A 22,018-nucleotide genomic window follows, 5' to 3' on the forward strand; every position below is an offset into this window, starting at 1 on the left:
TGAGCCCAATTCTACAACTATTTACTCAAATGAATAATCTCATTAACTTTAATGGGACAATTGACCTAAGTAAACTCACTCGTGCATATTTATAAGGTTGGACCCTATGTTTTTTGCTTATGTGGAAAAACAGAAAAATGTGACAGAAAGAGCATTCTCTCTGAAATCTTCCATGCACTAGGCCACTGATGTGTCTATATAGAATCATTTTTACTGTGATGTCACATTAATAGAAATAAGTTTTTAGAAGTCATATGTTCTTTTTTTCCTAGGAAAAGTTTTTAAAATAATTAAGTTAAACATATACATATCAACTGAAACCAGAAAAATTACATGCTTAAAAGAAAAAGCTTAAGCAGTTAACCTCTTTATCATAAGGTTGTATCACTCCCGCTGCTTCCATTTTACTTTTGCATCTTTGTTTTACAGTAATACTGTTGCTGTCCAAGTCTTTCATGAGTTTAAAGAAGGCTAGTTCATTAAATAAAACTTCAGAGATCTCCACAAGAAGATCCTCTCCACAATCTTTTAGTTTTCTACCAGCAAATTTTGCCAGTGAATCCTGTCAAAAGAAAAATAGTTCTTCAGTTTGAGTCATGATCTTAAAACTGAAATGAAGACTAAACAGCTTTTCCTTATATACCCCTGAAGATCAGGAACTTAGCATATTACAAACAGAGCTAAGCTAGTTAGAAAGATTGTCTAGGTAGCTTGTTTAAGTGAAATCCATCATGACGTAACATGGAGCTCCTCGTTACCAGGTCATGGCTCTGAATTGGCCCCAAGCCTATGGCAGTAAAAATTCATGATCACTTGATGACTTTCCAGTGATCCACATGAAGTAAATTTCTAGTTTCAGCATGATACAAGTCTCTGCCCACAAACAAAACCATCATTATGGTTACCTTTAAAGGCAATCTCAGCAGATGTATTTCTCCACAAGTATTTTATTTTAAATATTTGTTCATATTTTATAATTAAGTTGCTGCTTGTTGTGGAAGGTATCACGATTCCCAGAACTTCACTGTTCTTTGTATCCAGGCATATAATAGGCCAAAACACAAGACGAGGGCAACACAAACTTGTCTACTCACATTGCTCAATTCTATTATAGAGAACCATATATAAAGTGCTCTCAGTACTGTCAACACACACAATCACTGCGGTTTCTGGGCACTAATGACAGGGCGGTTTAATTTTAATCAAATACTTGACTTTCTGACCAAATTCCAAGTTACGTTAATATCAATTATGCTGGCAGCTGGTTCATAGGTTTCAAATCTATATTCATGTTGCCAGATTTGTACTACTGTCTGATCCTGAGAAACCAATTGAGTGTGAGATATCAGAAGAGGTGATATTTATGTGAGGAAACAATGTACTATTTTATTAATATGTCAAAGAAGAAGGAAGAAGAGAGGCAAGGGTTTGTGTCACTGAAAGTATGCTCGATTGGAAATTTATTACCTGATTTTCAGAAGTCAGTTGAAGCTGCAAGTTGCTAGGCACTATTGAAAATCAAGATCACTATAGTACAGTTTTAAGGAATGTTTACACTAGAGATTATGTATCTTCTGCAAAGTATCCAATTTGCAATATAGCCCAAAACAAAAATTTATGAAGAGAAGTTACTGACCTGCAGTATGCCACCAAGTTGCTTATGAAAAAATTTCACAAATTCTTTGCTTTCATCATTTTGTTGTGTAAGAGTCAGGACCATACGTCTTACTGATGTCAATAGCTGAGAAGAGCATACTTCATCCATGTGTTCCTAGAAAATCCCAGGGGATAAAGAAAATTATCACGACTTTAAAAAGTGGTCACTACATCATATCTTGAAGCTGACTTTTACAGACAGACATTTTTCCAGAACTGTAACATGTTCTGGGAACACAGTTAAAGCATGGTTCAGTTTCATCCTATTCACGTGGCACAACCAAGTTGTGTTTTTAACCCATGTCATAACCTTAATGGTCCCACACAGGAGGAATTATAGTGAAGACCTTATTTATATAAAATTTAAGCCTAACCTAGTCCTATTCCACCTTCCCAATATAGTTACTTCACACCAGCCACCAGAAATTTTACAACCATCTTATGATCTTCAGATACTCCGTGGCTGTGAACATTTAAAACCCTATATATGCTGGATGGCACTGTTAAAAGATATGTACAGTTGTAAGCCTCTTTGAATTCATAGGCAAACCTTAAAAGTTCCCACCATCAGGAATTGTGTTAAACCATCAGGCTATAGAGGTCAGCCAGTAGGAATTATTTAAAATGTCAGCCAGTAGGAATTATTGTCACAGATCTAACTAACTTACATTGTGTGCAGATTACGGTGATGACAACGTCAGAGTAAGATTGCTTGTAAATTAATCATTTCTGCATTTACACTTCAACTTGAAAAAGTTAGTTTTAGAGTAGATGGGGTCCAAAATTTATCTTAAATTGGAAAGTTAGTTTAAACCATACGTATAGAGAAGCTACTGCTGCTTCATAATTTGTTTTTGTACAACTATGTTGTGTGATAATTTTCCTGATGAACAAAAGTTCAGAAATAAAAATCTCTTACCTTCAGAAAAGGGATGACCTCTTTCATAATTGCTTTAATCTGTCGGTCAAGCTGCTGAGTATCTATACGAGGACATGGAACAGAAGAAACTTCACTAGGCTGTGGCACACAGGGACTCTCGCCAGTAGATTGACCTAGTAAAATGAAGTGTATTCAAACCATAAGATATCTCCATTTAATAAGTATCAGTTTCAAAAAGTAAACTGTACTTTTAAGTTAAAACTACATGTTTAGTTATGGCAGAAATCCTATGCAACTTAACTAAAAATTACAGCGAAGTACAATTAAGATGGAACTGAATTGTCAGGTGAATAGTTCCTGATATCTACAGATACTGTTTTCAAACACAAAATAAAAATACTTATATATGTGCAAACCTTCTAATTTAACAGCAGAGGCACTCTGGAGATTACTACAGCAGCCTTCGGAGTCAAGGGTACTTTCTGCTTCAGTTTTCATACGCTCATATTCCCTCATCCTAGCCAATGCCTGATCTAAGTGAATCACGGTGTTGCCTATGTTTAGAGCAAAAATACTTTTTATAAGTTTTTTAAAATGTACATTAAGGTTTGCATATGCAAACACAATCTGCATAATTGTAATAACGAATTAAAAAGTAAGGTTATATTTACGTTTAAGAGCCATAATTACATAATTACATAATTACTTACATAATTACTTATACAGGAGGTATATATTTTAGAGTTAATCAAAAGTATTTAAGTGTTTCACATACATTAATTGACAGTATTATACTATATAACATTTACCAAGATCATCAGTGGCAAAAGGTTCAAAATTTGAAGATGTAGACATGGTACTGCCATTGTCCGCATCATTTTGTTCACAATCTCTACTTGCTCCTGTGTCAAAGTTCTTCTCAAAAGTTTCCTAAAAAATATACCAACAAATTTACACAAAGCAAGCATATGTCCTGCTTCCTCAAATATCCCAGCAAGCCACTGATTCTCTCTTCACTCTGCCCCTAAGGTTACAAAATGTGTTCCCAGACTTCCATACTGGGAATGACCTAACTTATGAAGGAGATAACATAGGGTGCTTCTATAATGATCTATTTTGTATCCTTATATAGGTAACGTAATTGAATAGGGCATTGCTGTTAGTGATTTCGTAACAAACTACGAAAAGTTTTAAGTCTTTGGGATTCTAGTGGGAAGTGCCGTCACTCCCTATAAACAGCCCCATTTAGAGAATCTCTCATCCTCCCACTCCTGAAGCAATTTTGACAGCTGATGGATTGAAGAGAATTGCTGCAAGTTCCTGATAGAATCTCTGTCTCAGATAGGAAGTAATCTGGGCTATTTACATTAACTGCAAGGCACTGAGTCTTGCTTCCATTCATACCAGCTTTTATGCTAGTTTTCAATATTAAATGAGACAAGATTCTACATAATTTCCATGTGAAGATATCCTGTAGCAAGCTTCTTCTTACAAGCAAGTGACTACTTATAAGCTAGTGTGGGTTTTGGAAAACAAGTCATTATGGTGAGTGCAGCATAACAACCTGCACAGAAACTGAAAGATGAAGAAATGAATTTCATATTAAACTAGTTTCTGAAGATAAAATAAAAAAATAAAATTTAAAAAAAACACAAAACAAACCAAAAAACCTTACATCATCAGTTGTAGCAAGACTTTCACTAGGAGTAAGTTCAGAGTTTGAAGCCATCCATGTAGCTGAATTCAGAGACTTCGTGCATTCTCCTTTTTCATTGTTCTCAGATATGTGTCTAGTCACTATATCCTAGAAAAGATAATGAATCTTAAAATCTATATTGTGAAGAAAGTTTATTCAATGCATAAATGTAAATAAAATGTTTTGCATACCTGTAATGCATACAATGCTCTTTGCCTCAAGTAGTCTGTATTTAGCAGCTGAAGCTCATGGAAAAGTTCAATAAGAAAATGTGGACGAGATTCATTTTGAGATATCAGAGTAGCTACTTCAGAATAAATGGTGTCTCGCAAAGCTTCAAACATGGAAAGATCGCTACCAGTTTCTGTAGAAGAATAAAGGAGCCAGTCTATGTTCATGAAATTCTTGATAGTTCTTTCTCTATTGACATATACCTCAATTATATTTGAAAACTTTACCTTGGATTCAGCTTACATTTTAAGCAGCTGAGCAAGTTTACTGTTTCTTAAAGCTTAGTATTTCCTGAAGGCTACAAAGATTTAAACATAATACAATTACATTTTAGACCAGTGGTTTTCAATTTTTTTTAATTTGCGGACCCCTAAAAGATTTAAAATGTGAATGTGGACCCCTTTGAGAATCTTAAGAGTCTGCAGACCACCAGGGGTCCACGGGCCACACGTCGAAAACCACTGTTTTAGACAGTTTGTCTTCATGTAAGTATTTATGTATAACATAATAATTAAAATGTACCATACACGCCCATGTATTAGAAATTAGGACAAGCTTTTTGTCTTTGTTGTTTTTCTTAAGCTTCTGAATGAAAACTTTAAAGGTGTGGCATATAATTGAGTATATTATGCACAAACACATATATACGGACACAGGTTTTGAGAGTAGGTAGAACGCTTTTTGAAAACCAGGCCTCTAAGATATTTCAAGCTTGGCATCCAAAATCACAAGCTTACTTTTGAAAAATCTAGCATTATACATAACATATCCTCTTTAAAGAAAGAAGGAAACAAAGAAAATCTGGGCTGGTGCTAATTTCTACATTCTAAAGGGGATATTCACCAAACTGCTGAAGTCCCAACAAAACCTTCTGCAACACTTAAATCCTACTGATAGGCTGCACATGGGGAGGGAGAATACAATGGCTGTGGATGGGAAAAGAGTCTCCCTCCTAACTATGAACAGGCTAGTGCAGACGGGGGCCTAGCCCAAAGAACATATGCTTAGAGGAATCCAGTGGCCCACAAATACCAGGGGGCAAAGGCTAACATTCCAGTAATGCTACAACAGGACTAAATTTCATCCCAGCTTCATTTGAGAGAAAGAGAGATACTAATTGAGCTTTTTGCAGAAGTGAATTTATTCCTCAGATTTTAGACTCTCACCTCTTATTGTTTGTTCAACATTTTGATAAGGATGCAAGGATAAAAAGGATCTCCATTCATTTGAAAATAAAGTACTGTACTCCTGAGGAAATTCTGTGCCAAAAAACTGAAAATTTTGTGCACATTTTAAAATTCTGCGTATTTTGTCAAAATAACACAATGTAATCGCACTATTTTCAAATACTTGCTGACAAGTATTTTGAAATAAATTACCAAAATAAATTGAGAATGGTCCAATTATACTGTTATGATGTTACGGTGCTATTTTGACAAAAAATATGCAGAACTTTGCAGAATTTTAAAATTTTGGTGCAGAATTCCCTCAAGAGCACCAGGGTTCTTTGTGGTGCAATCTGGGTGCAGGCAGCTCGGTGGCGGTTTGGGTGGGATCTGGATCCACAGGGGCTTGTTGGGGCTTCTGGGTGCAGGGGGACTGGGACTCTGCAGGGGAGTTCAGGTGAAGGTGGTTAGGGCTCAGTGGTGGGGGGTCTGGGTGTGGGGGGTTCAGCGAGGGTGCTGGGGGAGTGAGGCTTGGTGGGGTGGGGGATCAGGGTGCAGCTGGTTGGGGGTTCAGCAGAGGTGCGAGAGGAGTGGGTCTTGGTGGGGTGGGGATCTGGGTGCAGCTGGTTGGGGCTCGGTGGGGTGGGGAGTCCAGGTGTGGGGGGCTCCCAATGTAAGGGGGGAGCTTTTGGGGGATGGGTGCAAGGGGCGAGTGGAGTGAGGGGACTCATGGGGGGGGTTCTGGGTGCAGAGACTCCCAATGCAGGGGGTGAGGTTTGGTGGGGGACGGAGGGTGAGACTTGGCAGGGGGTCCAGATGCACAGGGGTTGGGTGGACAGAGGAGCAGTTCCCTGTATTGTGACACCCTCCCACCCTGTGGCTGAGGAGCGATGGGGCCAGAAAGCAGGGGGAGGGATAGCTCAGTGGTTTGAGCATTTGCCTGCTGAACCCTGGGTTGTGAGTTCAATCCTTGAGGGGGCCATTTAGGGATCTGGGGCAAAAATTGGGGATTGGTCCTGCTTAGAGCAGGGGGTTGGACTAGTGACTTCCTGAGGTCCCTTCCAACCCTGATATTCTGTGATTCTGGGAGGGATCACTGTATGAGGAGCTGCTCCCCCTGTCCGCCTACCCCTCATGCATCCAGACCCCCCCCCCACACCCACCCTTCCCAGCCAAGTCTTACCCCCACACCTGGAACCGCCCCAGCGTGCAGAGCTTCCTACAGCCAGATGTGGGTTCTGGGGGTTGATCTGACCCAGCCCTGGCTGCTCCATGCAGGGGAGGAGGAGGGGGAAGTCCGTCTCTGTCCTCCTCCTGCCACCCCTCACCCAGGACTAACGTCCCTGGGAGGCCGGGGCATCCCCGAACCCAACACACACACACTCACCCACCCACCCCATGGTCACTTACCTCTCCCACAGCTTCCTGAACAGACGCGCCTGCGCTGCGGGGGACGGTGAGTGAGCACTGATACAGCTTCTCTTTGCTTCTCCACAGAAAAATAGTTTCTGTGGGGAAGCAAAGAGAATCTGTGGGGGTGGACGTGTTTCTGCATGCACGCAGTAGTTCAGAATTTTCCTCAGGAGTAGTACTGTAAGTTCCATTACTGTTTCATGTAAGTAAAGTTAACTATTTAAAAAAAAAAAGGGGGGGGGGGTTAAGGGAAGTGTAGTCCTTGGAAAACTCAGTAAGCTTACTGATCCTAATAAAGGGCCATTCCCTACTATTTTAAAGTAACAGAAGTACTATGGGATATAGTTCTGTTGTTTTTCTTCTTTAATTAAAATACAGTTGAATGTTTGTGGCTTATAACAAAGTTTACTAAATTATTCAAGCATGCAGACAAATATATTAAATCTACTATCAGATGTTAGTTTAGCAGTCTTACAAGTGTGCTTAAATGCAGTTTTATTTTTTAAAAGACTAAAATATAATGGTCGCCTTTCAACATTTACTGACATACTCAAATGTACTTTGCTTTTCAGTGGCAAACTGAATCCAATCATCAATTCTACCAAAGCTGCAGGCTAATAATTAAGGGCACAAGAACACCTGTAATTAATTTTACTATGTTCAACATGCATATTTTGTATCAAAATCAGTTATTAATGCAATTAACCATATTGTACTTTATATAGGAAAAATATGAAGTACAAACCAGATATGATACAAGGTAGCTGTGTTATCGAATATTCAGCAAAACACAAGGTTCTTGTTTTCCTGGGGTTGGAGTGGGGAGTTGTTTTAAATAAAATACTCGCAACAATATAAATTAGTATACATAATGCTATTTCACTAAAAGAGCTCTCGAGAAACACAGTTTAGTTTTAGAACACAAACTAAGAAAAGTAAGTAGCTGTGAACAGTTTTGAAGCTAAGCAATTAATGCATTACCTGGGGCTTCAATGCATGCATTTCTGTTAGACTGCTGCAGTATTCTCCTAGCATGTGCTGTAGGAAAGCGGGGACAGACAGTGATAAACACAAAAATGTGTACTAGAAATAAAGACTCGTCTATATGAATCAGTGGGAGGAAGACTCATTAAAATGACACTAAACTGAATCTACAGAACTAGTGGAGGGGAGAAGGGGGTTTGTTTGTTTAGGAAGTTTTGTGTTTTGTTTTAAGCAACTAAAACTAATTATCCCAACTAGAAAAGAAATACAATCGAATCTGGTCAACATTAACTGACAAATGCCAGAGATATTCAAAATATTTAACCTAAAACCAAGAATCAGTTTACAAATGTGATAAACACTATATCCCATATTCTGCCCTATCATATATGCAAAGATCCGACTGGAACAACAAACGCAATTTCAAGTTCATCATTTGCCCATAAACCTTTGGATACTGAGACTCAGGGATAAACTACATGGAAGAGAAGGACAAAGTCTGACTAAGTGTAATAAAGAAGCAATGGATCAAAATCACAATTCTTAAGTGAATCTTAAGTGTTTCATAAAGGTCAAAAGGGAAGGGGGGGGAGATACACTTATAGGGGCATCGTAAGGTGTTTGTTTTGATAAATTTCTTTTTCTCCTCCACAAAACCTAATAATCAATATGTTTTAAGGAATTAAGCAAAATATACTATTTTAACTAAATTTTGGCATTAAACATCTTTTGGGAAGCAGTGTTTCCACCCAAACACTGTTGCACTGATCCAACATTTAAGAATCTAAAAATGATACGACATACAGTATGTTCACAATACAGGTTGCAGGAATGCAAAAAAGGAAGCAGTTTAAACAGTGAAATGTAAATGCAGATTTTTAAAGATATGACTGTTAAGTAAGGATTTACTTTTTTTTGATCCTGGAAGAGTCCTTTTAAATGTGAACGTGAATGGAAAGAAAGAGCATGCAGTACAGTTTGTAATTTAAAATATTAAGTGCAGGTGGAATATATCATCTGAAAATCTAACTGGTGTTTTTTGTCATGACTGTTTATCTATCACAACTGGCACCTCCCTTAAAATAACATTAATGAGTACATGTATCTTTCCCCAGACTGCTTTCATAGTAAGATTCCAGTTGAGTTTCAAAATTATGTTAATCTAATATTTAGTCTACTTCAGAACGCTTTCTGCTTTATTACAATATTTGTACAGCAGTTTTGAAGATGAAAATGTGATGCAAGATCTTAAATATTATATATGTATCCTATATACACATTTAGCAAGGGCTTGAATAGTGACAGCAATTAATTAATGGAAGTCATGAAGTGACTGTCCCTTACCTGAAAAACCCTTTAGTAGCTCACAGGAAGACTGGTAAAATACCCTTAACAGTTAATAAGGAGTTACAGGATCAACACTCTTTTACAGAAGTTTTTAATATTGTTCAGATTAATTAAAGAATACCTGAGGACATTTCTGTAGATCTACTATACTTAATTATTTTTTCCAATTGTTCTTGATTCTTTTTGCTGAACACTTTTGCTTGAACAGCCTCTTCACTGTGCACAGAGCGCCTGCTCCTATTATTCTCGCAAGGTTCCCATGTACTAGAAATGCTGGCACTTTCATAACCTTAAATGAACAAAAAGTGTCTCTTTACAAAAAGATCTTAAAATCAGCCATTTCTAGTCGGTTTTAATGATAGCTCAAAAGTGCAATCCAAAGACTTGTTAACCACTCTTTTGTTACTTCAAACTATGCAGAACTTAAATTATTTTTACAGTAATGGGAGGTTGAGATGTCTATGTAATTAGCATTGACAGCGTCAAACATGAATGAGAGATTATTACGGAGAGGAGAGCAGTGGTGAAGTATTAACAATGAATAGTCTGCAAGATGCAATTCACCACAGAATGTTTGTTGGCTAATAACAAAGTCTGATGCAGAAGCATATTGGCAGATTACAAGCACCCAGATCAACACTAACGTGTTTTACATGCGCGTATGCACATTGGCAAACAATTCTGTACTACATTACACTGTTTAAACAAACTGCAATTTAAATTGGGTTTTCTCTTAGAAAAAAATGTTATCACTAGTAAACACTGCGGAATTCACTCCCATCTTGTTGAGTTTCATACCTTTCCACACTGAAAGCACCATGTTCAAGCCATTAGCATTTCTGACACGTGTAAGATGACAAAAATAAAACTTCTGCTCCATCACTTACCATCTCCACATCTTGTGTAAAATTAACTTCCATTCCCAAAGCTATACTATTCCTTATGGACACTATCTACACTCCAGAGTACAGCCGAAGCAACATTTAAGTTATATGATTAAAATGGAGTTTGTCTCAGTGCCCTTAAAATTAACTGAAAACCTACCAGTATTTTTAACTCTGCTTTTTAGCTGAGAAGAACTCCTCCTCTTATTCTTCGATTTAGGTGTTTTATCTTTAGATGCCAAGCTGGCCTGGGCTGATGCTTTTCTAGATTTAAATGTTTTAGTCACAGTAGTTGGATCCACTGGATCAGGCATACTGCTAAAACTCTCCAAAGATTCCTCATCAAACTCTCGTCTCCTCCGGCTGGTATCAGACTGACTTTTGTGATTACCAGAAGCCATATTTTGTACTGAAACCGCAAACCCTGCCTTCAGGAATGGCTGTTTTTCTTTTCTTCCTTCTTGGCTGTCATCTAGCCAAACTGCTCTGTTTTCCATTTCCTCTTCAGGTTGTCTCTGACTCCTTATCAGAAAGAAAAGTTGTAAAATACTATTACAACAAAGCTCTTTGGGGAAGGAACTGTGAATGCTCTCAGACAAATAAATTATAGATTCATCCATATTTGAGGAATACCTGTACAGTGACCCAAGAGCCAGCAACTGTGAGGTGTTGCTGCAGAATTAGCAACATTTAAAAAAAAAAAATGGGAGAGAGTTACAGGCATTAGAAGAAATTCAAATTACCCACTGAGTTGATCATGCAGAGATATATATTTCAGATTTATGGTTGTATATAGTGTCTTTTTTTTTTTTTTAAATCAATGCAGCAACACATTGTTCTGAAGAACATAAGGATGGCCATAACGGCAGACAGATTGTCCCTCTAACTCAGTATCCCGTTTTATGGCAGTGGCTGGTGCCACATGCTTCAGAGAGCACGAACAGCATCGGACAACTTATCCAGTGATCTATCCCATTGTCCAGTCCTAGCTTCTAGGAGTCCAAGGTTTAGGGCCACCCAAAAGCATGGAATTGCGACCCTGCCCATCTTGGCTAATAGCCATGGATAGATGTATCCTCCATGAACTTATCCAATTCCTTTCTGAACCCATTTATACTTTTGGCTTTCACAACATCCCCTGATGAGATCCACAGGTTGACTGCACATTGTATGAAGAAGCGCTTCCTTTTATTTGTTTTAAACCTGCTGCCTATTAATTTCATCAGGAGAACCCCTGGTTCTTGTGTTATGTGAAGGGGTAAATAAACTTCCTTATTCGTTTTCTCCACACCATTCACAATTTCATAGACCTCTATCATATCCCCCCCTTAGTCGTCTCTTTTCCAAGTTGAACAGTCCCAGTCTTTTTAATGTGATCACTCTCCTTATAATGTGTATGATAATCAAGGTGGGCCATTTCCAGCACAAATCCAGGTTCTCCCCCCACCCTCCCCAACAAACCCGCTCTCCTGTTGGTAGTAGGTTATCTAAAGTGATCACTCTCCTTACAATGTGTGTAATAATCAAGGTGGGCCATTTCCAGCACAAATCTCTCCTCATGTGAAAGCTGTTCCATACCCCTAACAATTTTTGTTGCCCTTCTCCATACTTTTCTCAATTTTATTTTGAGATGGAGCAACTGGAACTGCATGCATTATTCCAGGTGTGGGTGTACCATGGATTTATATAGTGGAATTATGATGTTTTCTGTCTTATCTATCCCTTACTAATTATTGGCTTTTTGACTGACGCTGCATACTGAGCATGTTTTCATCCACGTCTCCAAGATTGCTTTCTTTGCTAATTTAGATCCCATCATTTTGTACATCTACTCGGTATTACGTTTTCCAACATGCACTATTTCGCATTTATCAAGACTGAATTTTATTTGCCATTTTCTTCCCAGTCACCCAGTTTTGTGAGTTCCCTTTGTAAGTTTCTGCAGTCTGCTTTGGATTTAAACTATCTTTAGTAACTATGCATCCTCTGTAATTTTGCCACCTAACTTTTTACCCCCTTTATCCAGATCATTTATGAGTATGACAAACAGCATTCGTCCCAGTACAGCTACTAGGGAGACTCTGCTATTTACCTCTTTCTACTGTGAAAACTGATAATTTATTCCTATCCTTTGTTTCCTATCTTTTAACCAGTACTGATCTGAGAGGACCTTCCTTCTTTATCCCATGACTGCTTACTTCACTTAAGAGCCTTTGGTGAGGGACCTTGTGAAAGGCTTTCTGAAAGTCCAAATACACTGTATCCACTGGATTCACCTTTGTACACATCTGTTGACATCCTCAAAGAACTCTAATAGATTGGGAAGAGTGAACACGATTCTTGTAAAGGGAAATCATGCCTTACCAACCATATTGTGTTCATCTAGATGTCTGATATTTCTGTTCTTTACTATAATTTCAGCCGATTTGCCTAGTACTGAAGTCAGGCTTACCAGCCAGTAATTACCAGGATTGTCTCTGAAGACTTCTTTAAAAATCAGCATCACATTAACTATCCTCAAGTCATCAAGTACAGAGGCTGATTTAAGCGATAGGTTACATACCACAGTCAGCTGTTCTGCAATTTCCTATTTGAGTTCCTTCGGGACTCTTGGGTGAATACCATCTGGTCCTGGTGACTTATTTCTGTTTAATTTACCAAATTGTTCCAAAACTGATACCTCAGTCTGGAACAGTTCCTCAGATTTATCACCCAAAAAAAAATGGCTCAGGTGTGGGAATCACCCTCACATCCTCCACAGTGAAGAACAATGCAAAAAATTCATCTAGCTTCTCCACAACAGTCTTTTCTTCCTTGACTACTCCTTTAGCACCTCGATTATCCAATAGCCCCACTGATGGTTTGGCAGGCTTCCTGTTTCAGATGTACTTAAAAAAATTATTGATGTTAGTTTGTGTCTTTTGCTAGTTGCTCTTCAAAATTCTTTGAATGCCTAATTATACTTTTACATTTGACTTGCTCGAATTCATGTTCCTTTGTATTTTCCCAAGTAGGATTTGACTTCCAATTTTTAAAGGAAGTCTTTTTGCCTCTAATGTCTTATATTCTGTTGTTTAGCCATGGTGGTGTTTTTGGTCCCATTACTTTATTTTTTTTTTTCTTTAATTTGGGATATAGATGTAGTTTGAACCTTCATTATGGTTTTTATGTTTTTAAAAAGTTTCCATTCAGCTTGCTGACATTTCACTCTTGGGATTGTTCCTTTTAATTTAACTACTTTCCTCATTTTTGTTTAGTTCCTCTTTATGAAGTTAAATGTTACTGTGGTGGATTTCTTTGGTATTTCCCCCCTACAAGGATGCTAAATTTAATTACATTATGGTTGCTATTGTCAAATAGTTCAGTTTGTGGACCAGCTCCTGTTTGCCACTTAGGACTAAATTAAGAATTGCCGCTCCTGTTGTGGGTTTCAGGACTAGCTGCTCCAAGAAGCAGGGATTAAAGGCAATAACATATCCCTCTCTGCATGATGTACTTTAGCACAACATTATGTAACAGTTTGGCAACAGAACATATCGTCTACTCATTAAAATACATATTTCAATATTTGTAAAACTGATATTTTTTCCTACATATAAAAACTGTAAGATCATTCGGCAAACATTGGGCCTAACTATACCCAGTGTATTTTCCATACACACCAAAAACTGTACATTAAGAACTTTTTTTTCTGTCAACAGAAAATAGTCATAACATAGGTAGGGAAGAGCAAATTACAATGAGGATTGTTCACCATTTAATGCAATTGCTTACCTTCCAAGTAGAAGCTCAGATATCACTGATGGGTCCCAAAACCAAATTACAGGTAAAGAATGATTAAAGGAGAATTTCACCATAAATAGTTAAAATACCTTTGTTTCTCTGCTCCAATAGAGGAACTGCTTTCAAAGGGCTTTGGAAATGCCATGTATTCAGTTTTTCCTGAAGTGTGATCTAGGGGTTGCTGCTGCGGCTGCTCACTGTTGTGTGGGGTAACATTGTGTGCAAAATCTCCAAAACCAGAGGGAAACATAGGGTTGAAGTTCATACCTGTGAGGGTAAATTAAAGCTAATCAGAAGACATACCACACTGCAAAAAAAATAAAAGTGACATCACATTAGAGAATACACTGCATATCACTACAACTTCAAAGTTTTATCATCATGCAATGTTCTAGTAAATATTTTAAAAATGAAAACTATGGGGAAGAGACAAATAAAAAAAACAAAATAAAACCAGTAGTTGACTTTAAACTACTGCGATACTGAGGCCTTGTCTTAATTTGTCCAAATTCAATGATCTCTGAGCTACCACCACTGTAGATGCACAAGTGCAACCCATAGCTTAGCCAGGGTAATCTGCCATTTGCACAGTGTAGCTTTTTACCCAGATTTCAAGCAGGGATAAGTTCTGCAAGTGCAAATAGGAACTTGTCTGTCTACACTAATGGTTTGTACTGGTGTAACTGCTCAGTAACATATAATGCCTGTTTGGTGGCAGTTTCAATCCAAAACAAGTGCTAGCAGTCAATGAAGTAATGAACAAGTTCACGCTCCCCACAAAGGCAGCCCTTCTTCAGAAGGCTGTTACTGCATAATGGCAGGGGCTTGTGTGGAAACTTCTTTTAACATTCCTCATCCTATATCTGACCTATACATAGGAGGATTTCAAACATCACTGGTGTAATCTGGCATGTTTCACCAGCACTAAGATCACGTTTTTCCCCACACTGCTAGCTAGAAGTCATGCCCTCCATACGGAGATCAAAATATGTACGCCATCTTTTGGCAGCAAATGTTCATGCCCATCTGCTTGGACTCACTCACAAGTTGTTTGGACCATTTCATTAGGCAATATGATCTGGGGAACATATACAGACAGGCAGGTAAAGCAGGCCTCCAGCAGCTGAGGTTAATTGGTTTGTGGAAGGAAGTAGAGGGAAAACAGTAAAAATACTATTTTAACATGAGAACCTATTTACCAAAGTCCAACAAAGCAAAAGGTTTATGTAACCTGTTCACCAAAACTATGTTTAGTCATTTCCTTCTCTTTACATTTCCAGAAATACCTACCTGGTGTAAAAGAAGAAAAATTAGTAAATCCAGGTATGTTAAATAGATTCATAGGTTGAGGAGGAAAACTGAAAGGACAAAATACTGTAGGAGATGGAGGTGGTGGTGCGCTGCTGCCTCTTTCCTTTCTTTGCGGCTTCTCCTGCTGCTGCTGTTCTTGTTGGTACATAAGATCATTTAACATCTGTTTCAACCTATGAAATACAGAAAAGTTACTGCTGAAGAGAAAGGCAAGTTACAAAAATGATACATAGTACAAAGGTTCACTTATTTCAAATACATGTAAATTTTAAAAGGACCATAACCAACTGGCTTTCCTGCCCCCCCCCCACCTTCCCTTCAGTACATCAACTTTGAATGAATTATACACTCCATATACTGGAAACCCAACAACTAAAGCAACATGGAAGTCATATAGATTTGCACCTACCTATTAACAGACAACCATAGTTATAGAGTAGGCAAAATTCCCAGAAAAGCAGATATTAATACAACAAAGCATTTCTGGGGAAAATTTGCTAAACCTGTTTTCTTTCATAATTTCAATGTACTGAATTTGAAAATAGTTACTAAGCTGAGTTTTGAACTTCAAGGTAAGTAAAAAACAAAAGAGAAAATGGCTACCATTTGAAACTTAAAAAAAAAACCCACAAAGTAAAGGAGAGATACTAAATATGGAATATGTTCCTAATTTGGAATACCATGCTATCAGAAAATACATGGAGTGATCTCTGTTGAAGATTATACTCTCTGCTTCCTCTAGTCACGTAATGATAGGCACTGGAATATTGTTGGTTTTCCGATAAGGACATTTAAGATTAAGTAAACTAACTACTTTTCAGGTATTTTTGATAGGTTAAGGAGTTAAATGCACTGCTATCCATTACACAAAGTATCATGCACAACACAGTATGATAAATTATTTCTGTAAGTTCTCTTTCAAAAATATAAATTTTTTATTATTATTAGCTAATTATCAGCCCCCTAACCAGTAACCTAACTAAAGCTAACTTTTACTTACAGTGTGCGTGAGTTCTGAGTACTGATCTGGATAACAATGCCATGGCATAAGTGATATACTGGTAAATATTTATTTGTTCAAACGTTCATGTGACAGTTAATTGCATTATTATTGTCATGTATTCCATACACAAAACATGGAAGTAGTCCTGAACATGACACATCCCTCAACAGCATCTTATGAAAAAGGCATTATTTGCCAACACGTGAAAAAGGAAATTTTGCTTCTAGCAAACACAGATTGGCTACAATACAGGAGGCAACCAATGCAAGACAGAAACTAAGATTTCCAGAATAGGGATGCAATTGATAGAATTCTAAACAACTCTTCAATCTGAATGCAGGTAATGATTACTCTGGCATATAAACCGTTATGCATGCACAGATCAAGGTAAAATTGGCAGACTTCATAAATCCATTGAAGCTACTAGTAAAGAGTGAACTTCAAACCCAATCTTGCGTTACAATCACCAAAACCTCAATAGTGTTTCAGAGTAAGGTCCCCCACAGTGAACTGGAGTCTTTGCATTTTCTGCCAGGATTCAAGTTCCATACAAAAAAAAAAAAAATTCCTTGGTACCATTCAAAATAAACAAATATATATTTGAGGCAGAAGAGTATGAACATGAGTTCAGTGTACGTGTAAATGGTGTTAAGTGACCTTATAGCCTTAGAAAGGATATACCACCCTAATTGCTATAAGCATTTCTGGAGAAAAGTAACAAAAACTAAGCACGAAACCACTAAGTGCTCCTGGCTTGACAATGGTCTCACTTAGTAATGAGTTAAAACATTGTGCTCCAAAAGGATGTGGAATTTTCACAGACATGGACTTTTTACTGTTTTCTCTCAAATGAAGCTGGTGAAGAGGTCCAACATTCATTTACAAGTTGTATGGCAACCTTCAAAGAAAAATTTTCTACTATTGATGGTATTTACAAATTCATTGTCTTAACTGATCAACCTGCTTCGAAGAGACAAACACTATTAGTGCCGATCAAATTTTGTCACATCCCTCTCTAAATTGTTAGGCAGTAAAGCAGAAGAAAATGCATCAACCATTCCATTTTCCAAGACCAAGCTGGAAAATGAATTTCTCTCAATGGTACATGTAGCACTGGAATTACGTTCAGATATACTTGCTCATCCTGGATGCCATGGGTTAAACACCAATGAGGAAGAGGCACTAGCCTGTGTGCCAAATAGCGCATAAATGTTTTTGCAACTCATCTTGGCTGGCCAGTCTACTCTTGAGGTAGGGGAAGCTGAAGAAGGTGGTGATGGTGATGGTGATAAGGAGGGAGGACACAGAAGATAACATTGCAGAAGAATGTGAAGAGGAGAAACAGGAATCACAAACAGTCCAGAGCATTAAATATTACACATTTCATCGAAGTGTAAGTGGAGGTAAGAAGTGGACACCCAAACGTGTTGGCCTTGGAAGTATACTTCACCAGGCAACAAGATAAAAAACACTTGTCCAGTTGTTTCACAACGCTGGGCATTGCATCAGCTGCAAGGACATACTTCGAGTTGACATAGCACTGGCCAAGAGCACTCTGATGTCAGTGAATGAGGATGGAACAGTGATCCCATCAAACTTGGTTAAAGGAAGATTTACCCATATCACTGTAGATAATATTGATATAAATAAGCACACACTTGATGGGCAAAACACATTACATACCACGCAGTATGGAGCCTAGCAGAGGCAACCGGCATCAGATCTGATACTGCACAACACAACCAATACATCATGCTACTTTAAATGTTCCCGATGCAATACACCATTTTTCCTGCTAATATCACAGCAGAACCAAAATTCAATTAAGATGTCCTAGCAGAATGATTTAATGAACACACAAAAGATTACCAGTCAGCTTTGAAAGCACAAGCACAGGATATGTTATTTTCCCTCAAACATCAATTTGAAAATCCAAAATCTGACTGGATACGTTTTAACGAAAAGCACAGTAACGCAATTCTCCATTGAACTACATATGGCTACATGTCTATCTTTCAGTCACCAGTTTGTGAAGCTGATACATTGAATGTTGTCATGAAAAGACTTGCACAAGTCACACACATCATCAACAAAAACATGTAGTCTTAACTGTTGATCAACCTAATATTAGGTTGACAAACAAAAGAACATGTAATTGCTGGTAAAAATTATGCAAAAAACCACTTGAGATTACAAGCTCACTCTATAGGCAATGTGGAGAACTGCTATTATGACAATTTCTGAGCTATCTACAGCAACATGACAAGAAACTCAAAGAAAAGTTCCTGGATTTGGAAAAACCCGATGCTGCAGAAGATTACAATGACTGAATGGGCATCCAGTCATCAGCACGTTTCCGTGACCAGATGGCATCATTTGCACTGAACAGTACAGACAACCATCGCAACTTCAAGTACATGAATATGGTGTGTATTCTTCTACTCTTCATCAGAGCTCAACAGAATGGAATTTGGGACCTTCATCTGTATGCCTTCAAAAGAATGCTTCTATTTTTTCACTAATACAACCACACAAATTATGCTCAGTGGGGATTTGTGTACTTAGCAGAAATAAACCATCTCCCTCTGGAGGTACTTGAAGAGCTCCATAGAGGCAACTGGGTTATGAAAGTTTCCAACCACAGATTCAGTCAGGTAGATCCGGACCACTCCAAAGAGTGGCTCAATGCCACTGTTAAAAGAGGAGGAGGAATTATAGGTATCACAAGGCTAACACCACCAAAGAAAAGTAGTACATTATAAATGCTTCCTAAAGAAATGGAAGGGTTTTTTCATTCACTGTAGGAACTCCACCTCCCAAAGCGACAGTAGCTAGCTCAATGGACTCATTCATCTGTCGACATAGCTGCATACGCACTGGGGATTAGGTTGGCATAGCTATGGCGCTCAGGGTTGTGAATTTTTTACACCCTTGTGTGCTGTAGTTATGTCAACCTAACTTTTACATACAGACCAGGCATCAGTTTGATTTATTTAAAATATTTATCAGTTAAGTAAGCTTTTTGTTACTTCTGAATCATTTCAATATAAGTATTAGCAAAAGTCTCTCTCAAATACAGGATAAATAGCATACCTTTGAACATTATTCTGTTGCCATGTCAGCTGAGTATAGCATTGGTTTAACTGGTGCATTATAAGGTGCACTTGTGGAGATGCAACATTACTGGGCATCACACTGTAAGGGCCTGTAAGCAGAGTCTGTAGTACACAAGAGAGGGTCTGTGGAAAGAAAGAAATGCTGGTCACCAAAACTTCAAATAAGTCAGCTGAATTATTCCTGAAAGATTTAGAGGAAGACACCACCACTACAATATATAGCATATAGAGTAATACGATACCAGAATAAATGCTTTTGATATTTACCTGCTGATCCTGCATCAAGGTCTGAGAAATACGGACACTAAATTCAAGCTGTTTCTTTAACTGGTTAATCTGCTCTTGCCATTGTTCCTTCTCCTCCACATAAGAGAGTTCAGACATCCACTTAAGGTTTTCTTGCCGTCGCATGCTAATATTCTGTTGTTGCCTTGTCTTAGCCAATGGACGGTAATTCCCATCTGCAGAAAGAGGGCGGCGATTCTTCCATCTGGGGAAAAGGGAGTGTCAGATTTCTTGAAAGTCAAAATAAACTTTGCAAATTTCAACTTTCTCCTCTTACAAAGTGTTCAGAGTTTCAGTTCTAGGTAAACTATTAACAATTAATTAATACCACCAACACTTTTTTGGCATGAGCAGTTTCAGTTTCTTATTCAAGAAACTTACCCATTAGCACAAAAAAAGCTACTTTAACTTTTAAATTCAGTATGAGTTAGAGAACTGGCTGATGAGACTGACATCTAGGAATTCAGTATCTTCTGTTGCAGCTCTTCTCTTCTTACATCTCATATGGCAAGACTAACTTGTGAGTAAAGAATTTATCCTTCTAATTTCCACATATACTCTCATACTTTTATAGCTTATTCGTTGTAAGACAGCATGGGAGCCAAACAGAATATTTGCTGGGGTCATATCGGTGGCATTGTAAAATCATGCAAAACTGAAGAAGTGTGCTCAGCAAGAATATGGGACAAAGGCACTAAAGATGCAACTGTATATGACAACTATTAATATACCGCCCTCCACAAATGGGTTTGAACAAATGGCCAACCAGTGGAGTGTTTCCATCACTAAAATCAGCTACTACCCCATGGGGCTACAGAGTAACTAATGTTATATCTTTTTAAAAAGTTGATAAAGGTGATCTTGGGAATTATAGACCTATAAACCTTTCTTAAGTACCACAAAAATTAGTAGAAGTGATCATTAAAAACAGAACCATAAAATACCTACACAAACATGCTAGGATAGGGCACAGCTTCTGTAAAGGCAAATCATGTCTCTAATCCAGCGGTCAGCAACCTTCCATAGGGACACGCTGGCTGCCGCTTCCCGCAGCTCCTGCTGGCCGCTAACAGCGAACTGCGGCCACTAGGAGCTGCAGGGGGCTATGCCTGCAGACGATCAACCGAAAAACAATGACTCGTGGCCTGCCTTCGGACTATTTATGGACCGTGTGTTGAAGGTTGCCAACCCCTGCTCTAATCTTTTAGAATTCTTTGAGTAAGTCAACAAAACAGAGGAAGGCAAATTGGCTGATCTGATTTATTTTGAAGTTCAAAAAGCCTTTGAAAAAGTCCCTTAACAAGAGGCTACGAAGGAAACTAATTAATTAGTCATGTAATGAGACCAAGTGCTGTCATGGATTAAAAACTGGCTAAAACCACCACCAAAAAAAAAAAAAAAAAAAAAAAAAAATCAGAAATAAATGGTTAATTTTCAACATGATAGAAGTTAGCATGGAACATTTAGGGGCACCCAAGTGTTAAAACTGATGTTTAATGAAAAAAGTGTTGAACAATGAAGTGACAAAATTTGCAGAGCAGATCAAATTATTTAGATTTGTCAAAACTAGTAAAGACTGAGAAACATGAGGTGAATGAACAGCTTGATTGCAGATGAAATCCACTGTTGATTACACAAGTTGGAAGGAATAATTTGAACTACTCAAACACTGCACATAGCTAGTTTAGAATCAAGCTATAACCTCTTGACAAAAAAGATTTGACTAGGTGCCGCAGTTGACAGCTCAGTGAAAACCTCTTTTACTCAGCAATAGTGGAAGAAGACATTTTGTTATCAGCTTTCTCTGTATAAAAACTGAAACACTATTTTATAAAACTTACCCTAATATCAGACCAAAATTAAATAACGCTACTAACCTATCTTTATTTTCCGTAACACAATATGTACTTTGATGGTTGTTATGGGGATACATGGAGAAATTGTCATTAGAACTGGACTCTTGTTCTTCCTCCTCCTCTTCTGCCTGAACAAGTCCATCAGAAAGATAACCATCTCCATCTTCTTCATCTAGCACACACTGGGTAGAACCTCCCCATGTTGCCACTGTTCTAGTGAACATTAGACATTAAAAGATACAGTCAATCTGCCATTAACAAAGGATAACAGCTAAAATCAGAATACTAACAGTAAATTTAGAAATTTTATATGCCAATTATATCTACAAGTTGCATCAAAATGAATTTTGCAAACCTCATACCAATGCAGAGACAGTAAACTAATTTATAAAGAACTACTTGTGTTT

General features: G+C 37.9%; 1 protein-coding gene across 11 annotated transcripts in view; it reads right to left on the minus strand.

The window, feature by feature from the left end:
• Positions 1-22,018, minus strand: part of PCM1 (pericentriolar material 1) — an 89,101-nt gene that overhangs the window by 12,082 nt on the left and 55,001 nt on the right. For 5 of the 11 annotated variants that reach the window (XM_084626942.1, XM_084626939.1, XM_084626936.1 and 2 more), the window contains 15 exons: positions 21,633-21,824; positions 19,738-19,960; positions 19,448-19,593; positions 15,331-15,524; positions 14,130-14,307; positions 10,418-10,779; positions 9,495-9,662; positions 8,024-8,080; positions 4,424-4,596; positions 4,212-4,340; positions 3,346-3,466; positions 2,953-3,090; positions 2,576-2,709; positions 1,637-1,771; positions 365-562 (listed from right to left, as the gene is read on the minus strand). In XM_084626942.1, coding sequence (XP_084483068.1) covers positions 365-562; positions 1,637-1,771; positions 2,576-2,709; positions 2,953-3,090; positions 3,346-3,466; positions 4,212-4,340; positions 4,424-4,596; positions 8,024-8,080; positions 9,495-9,662; positions 10,418-10,779; positions 14,130-14,307; positions 15,331-15,524; positions 19,448-19,593; positions 19,738-19,960; positions 21,633-21,824 — 2,548 coding nt within the window. The remainder of the gene's footprint in view (positions 1-364; positions 563-1,636; positions 1,772-2,575; positions 2,710-2,952; positions 3,091-3,345; positions 3,467-4,211; positions 4,341-4,423; positions 4,597-8,023; positions 8,081-9,494; positions 9,663-10,417; positions 10,780-14,129; positions 14,308-15,330; positions 15,525-19,447; positions 19,594-19,737; positions 19,961-21,632; positions 21,825-22,018) is intronic. The other 6 variants (XM_084626943.1, XM_084626934.1, XM_084626940.1 and 3 more) reach the window with 2 other exon arrangements.

Source organism: Lepidochelys olivacea, assembly GCF_965140295.1.
Source record: "Lepidochelys olivacea isolate rLepOli2 genome assembly, chromosome: 4".
Classification (NCBI taxonomy): Eukaryota; Metazoa; Chordata; order Testudines; family Cheloniidae; genus Lepidochelys; species Lepidochelys olivacea.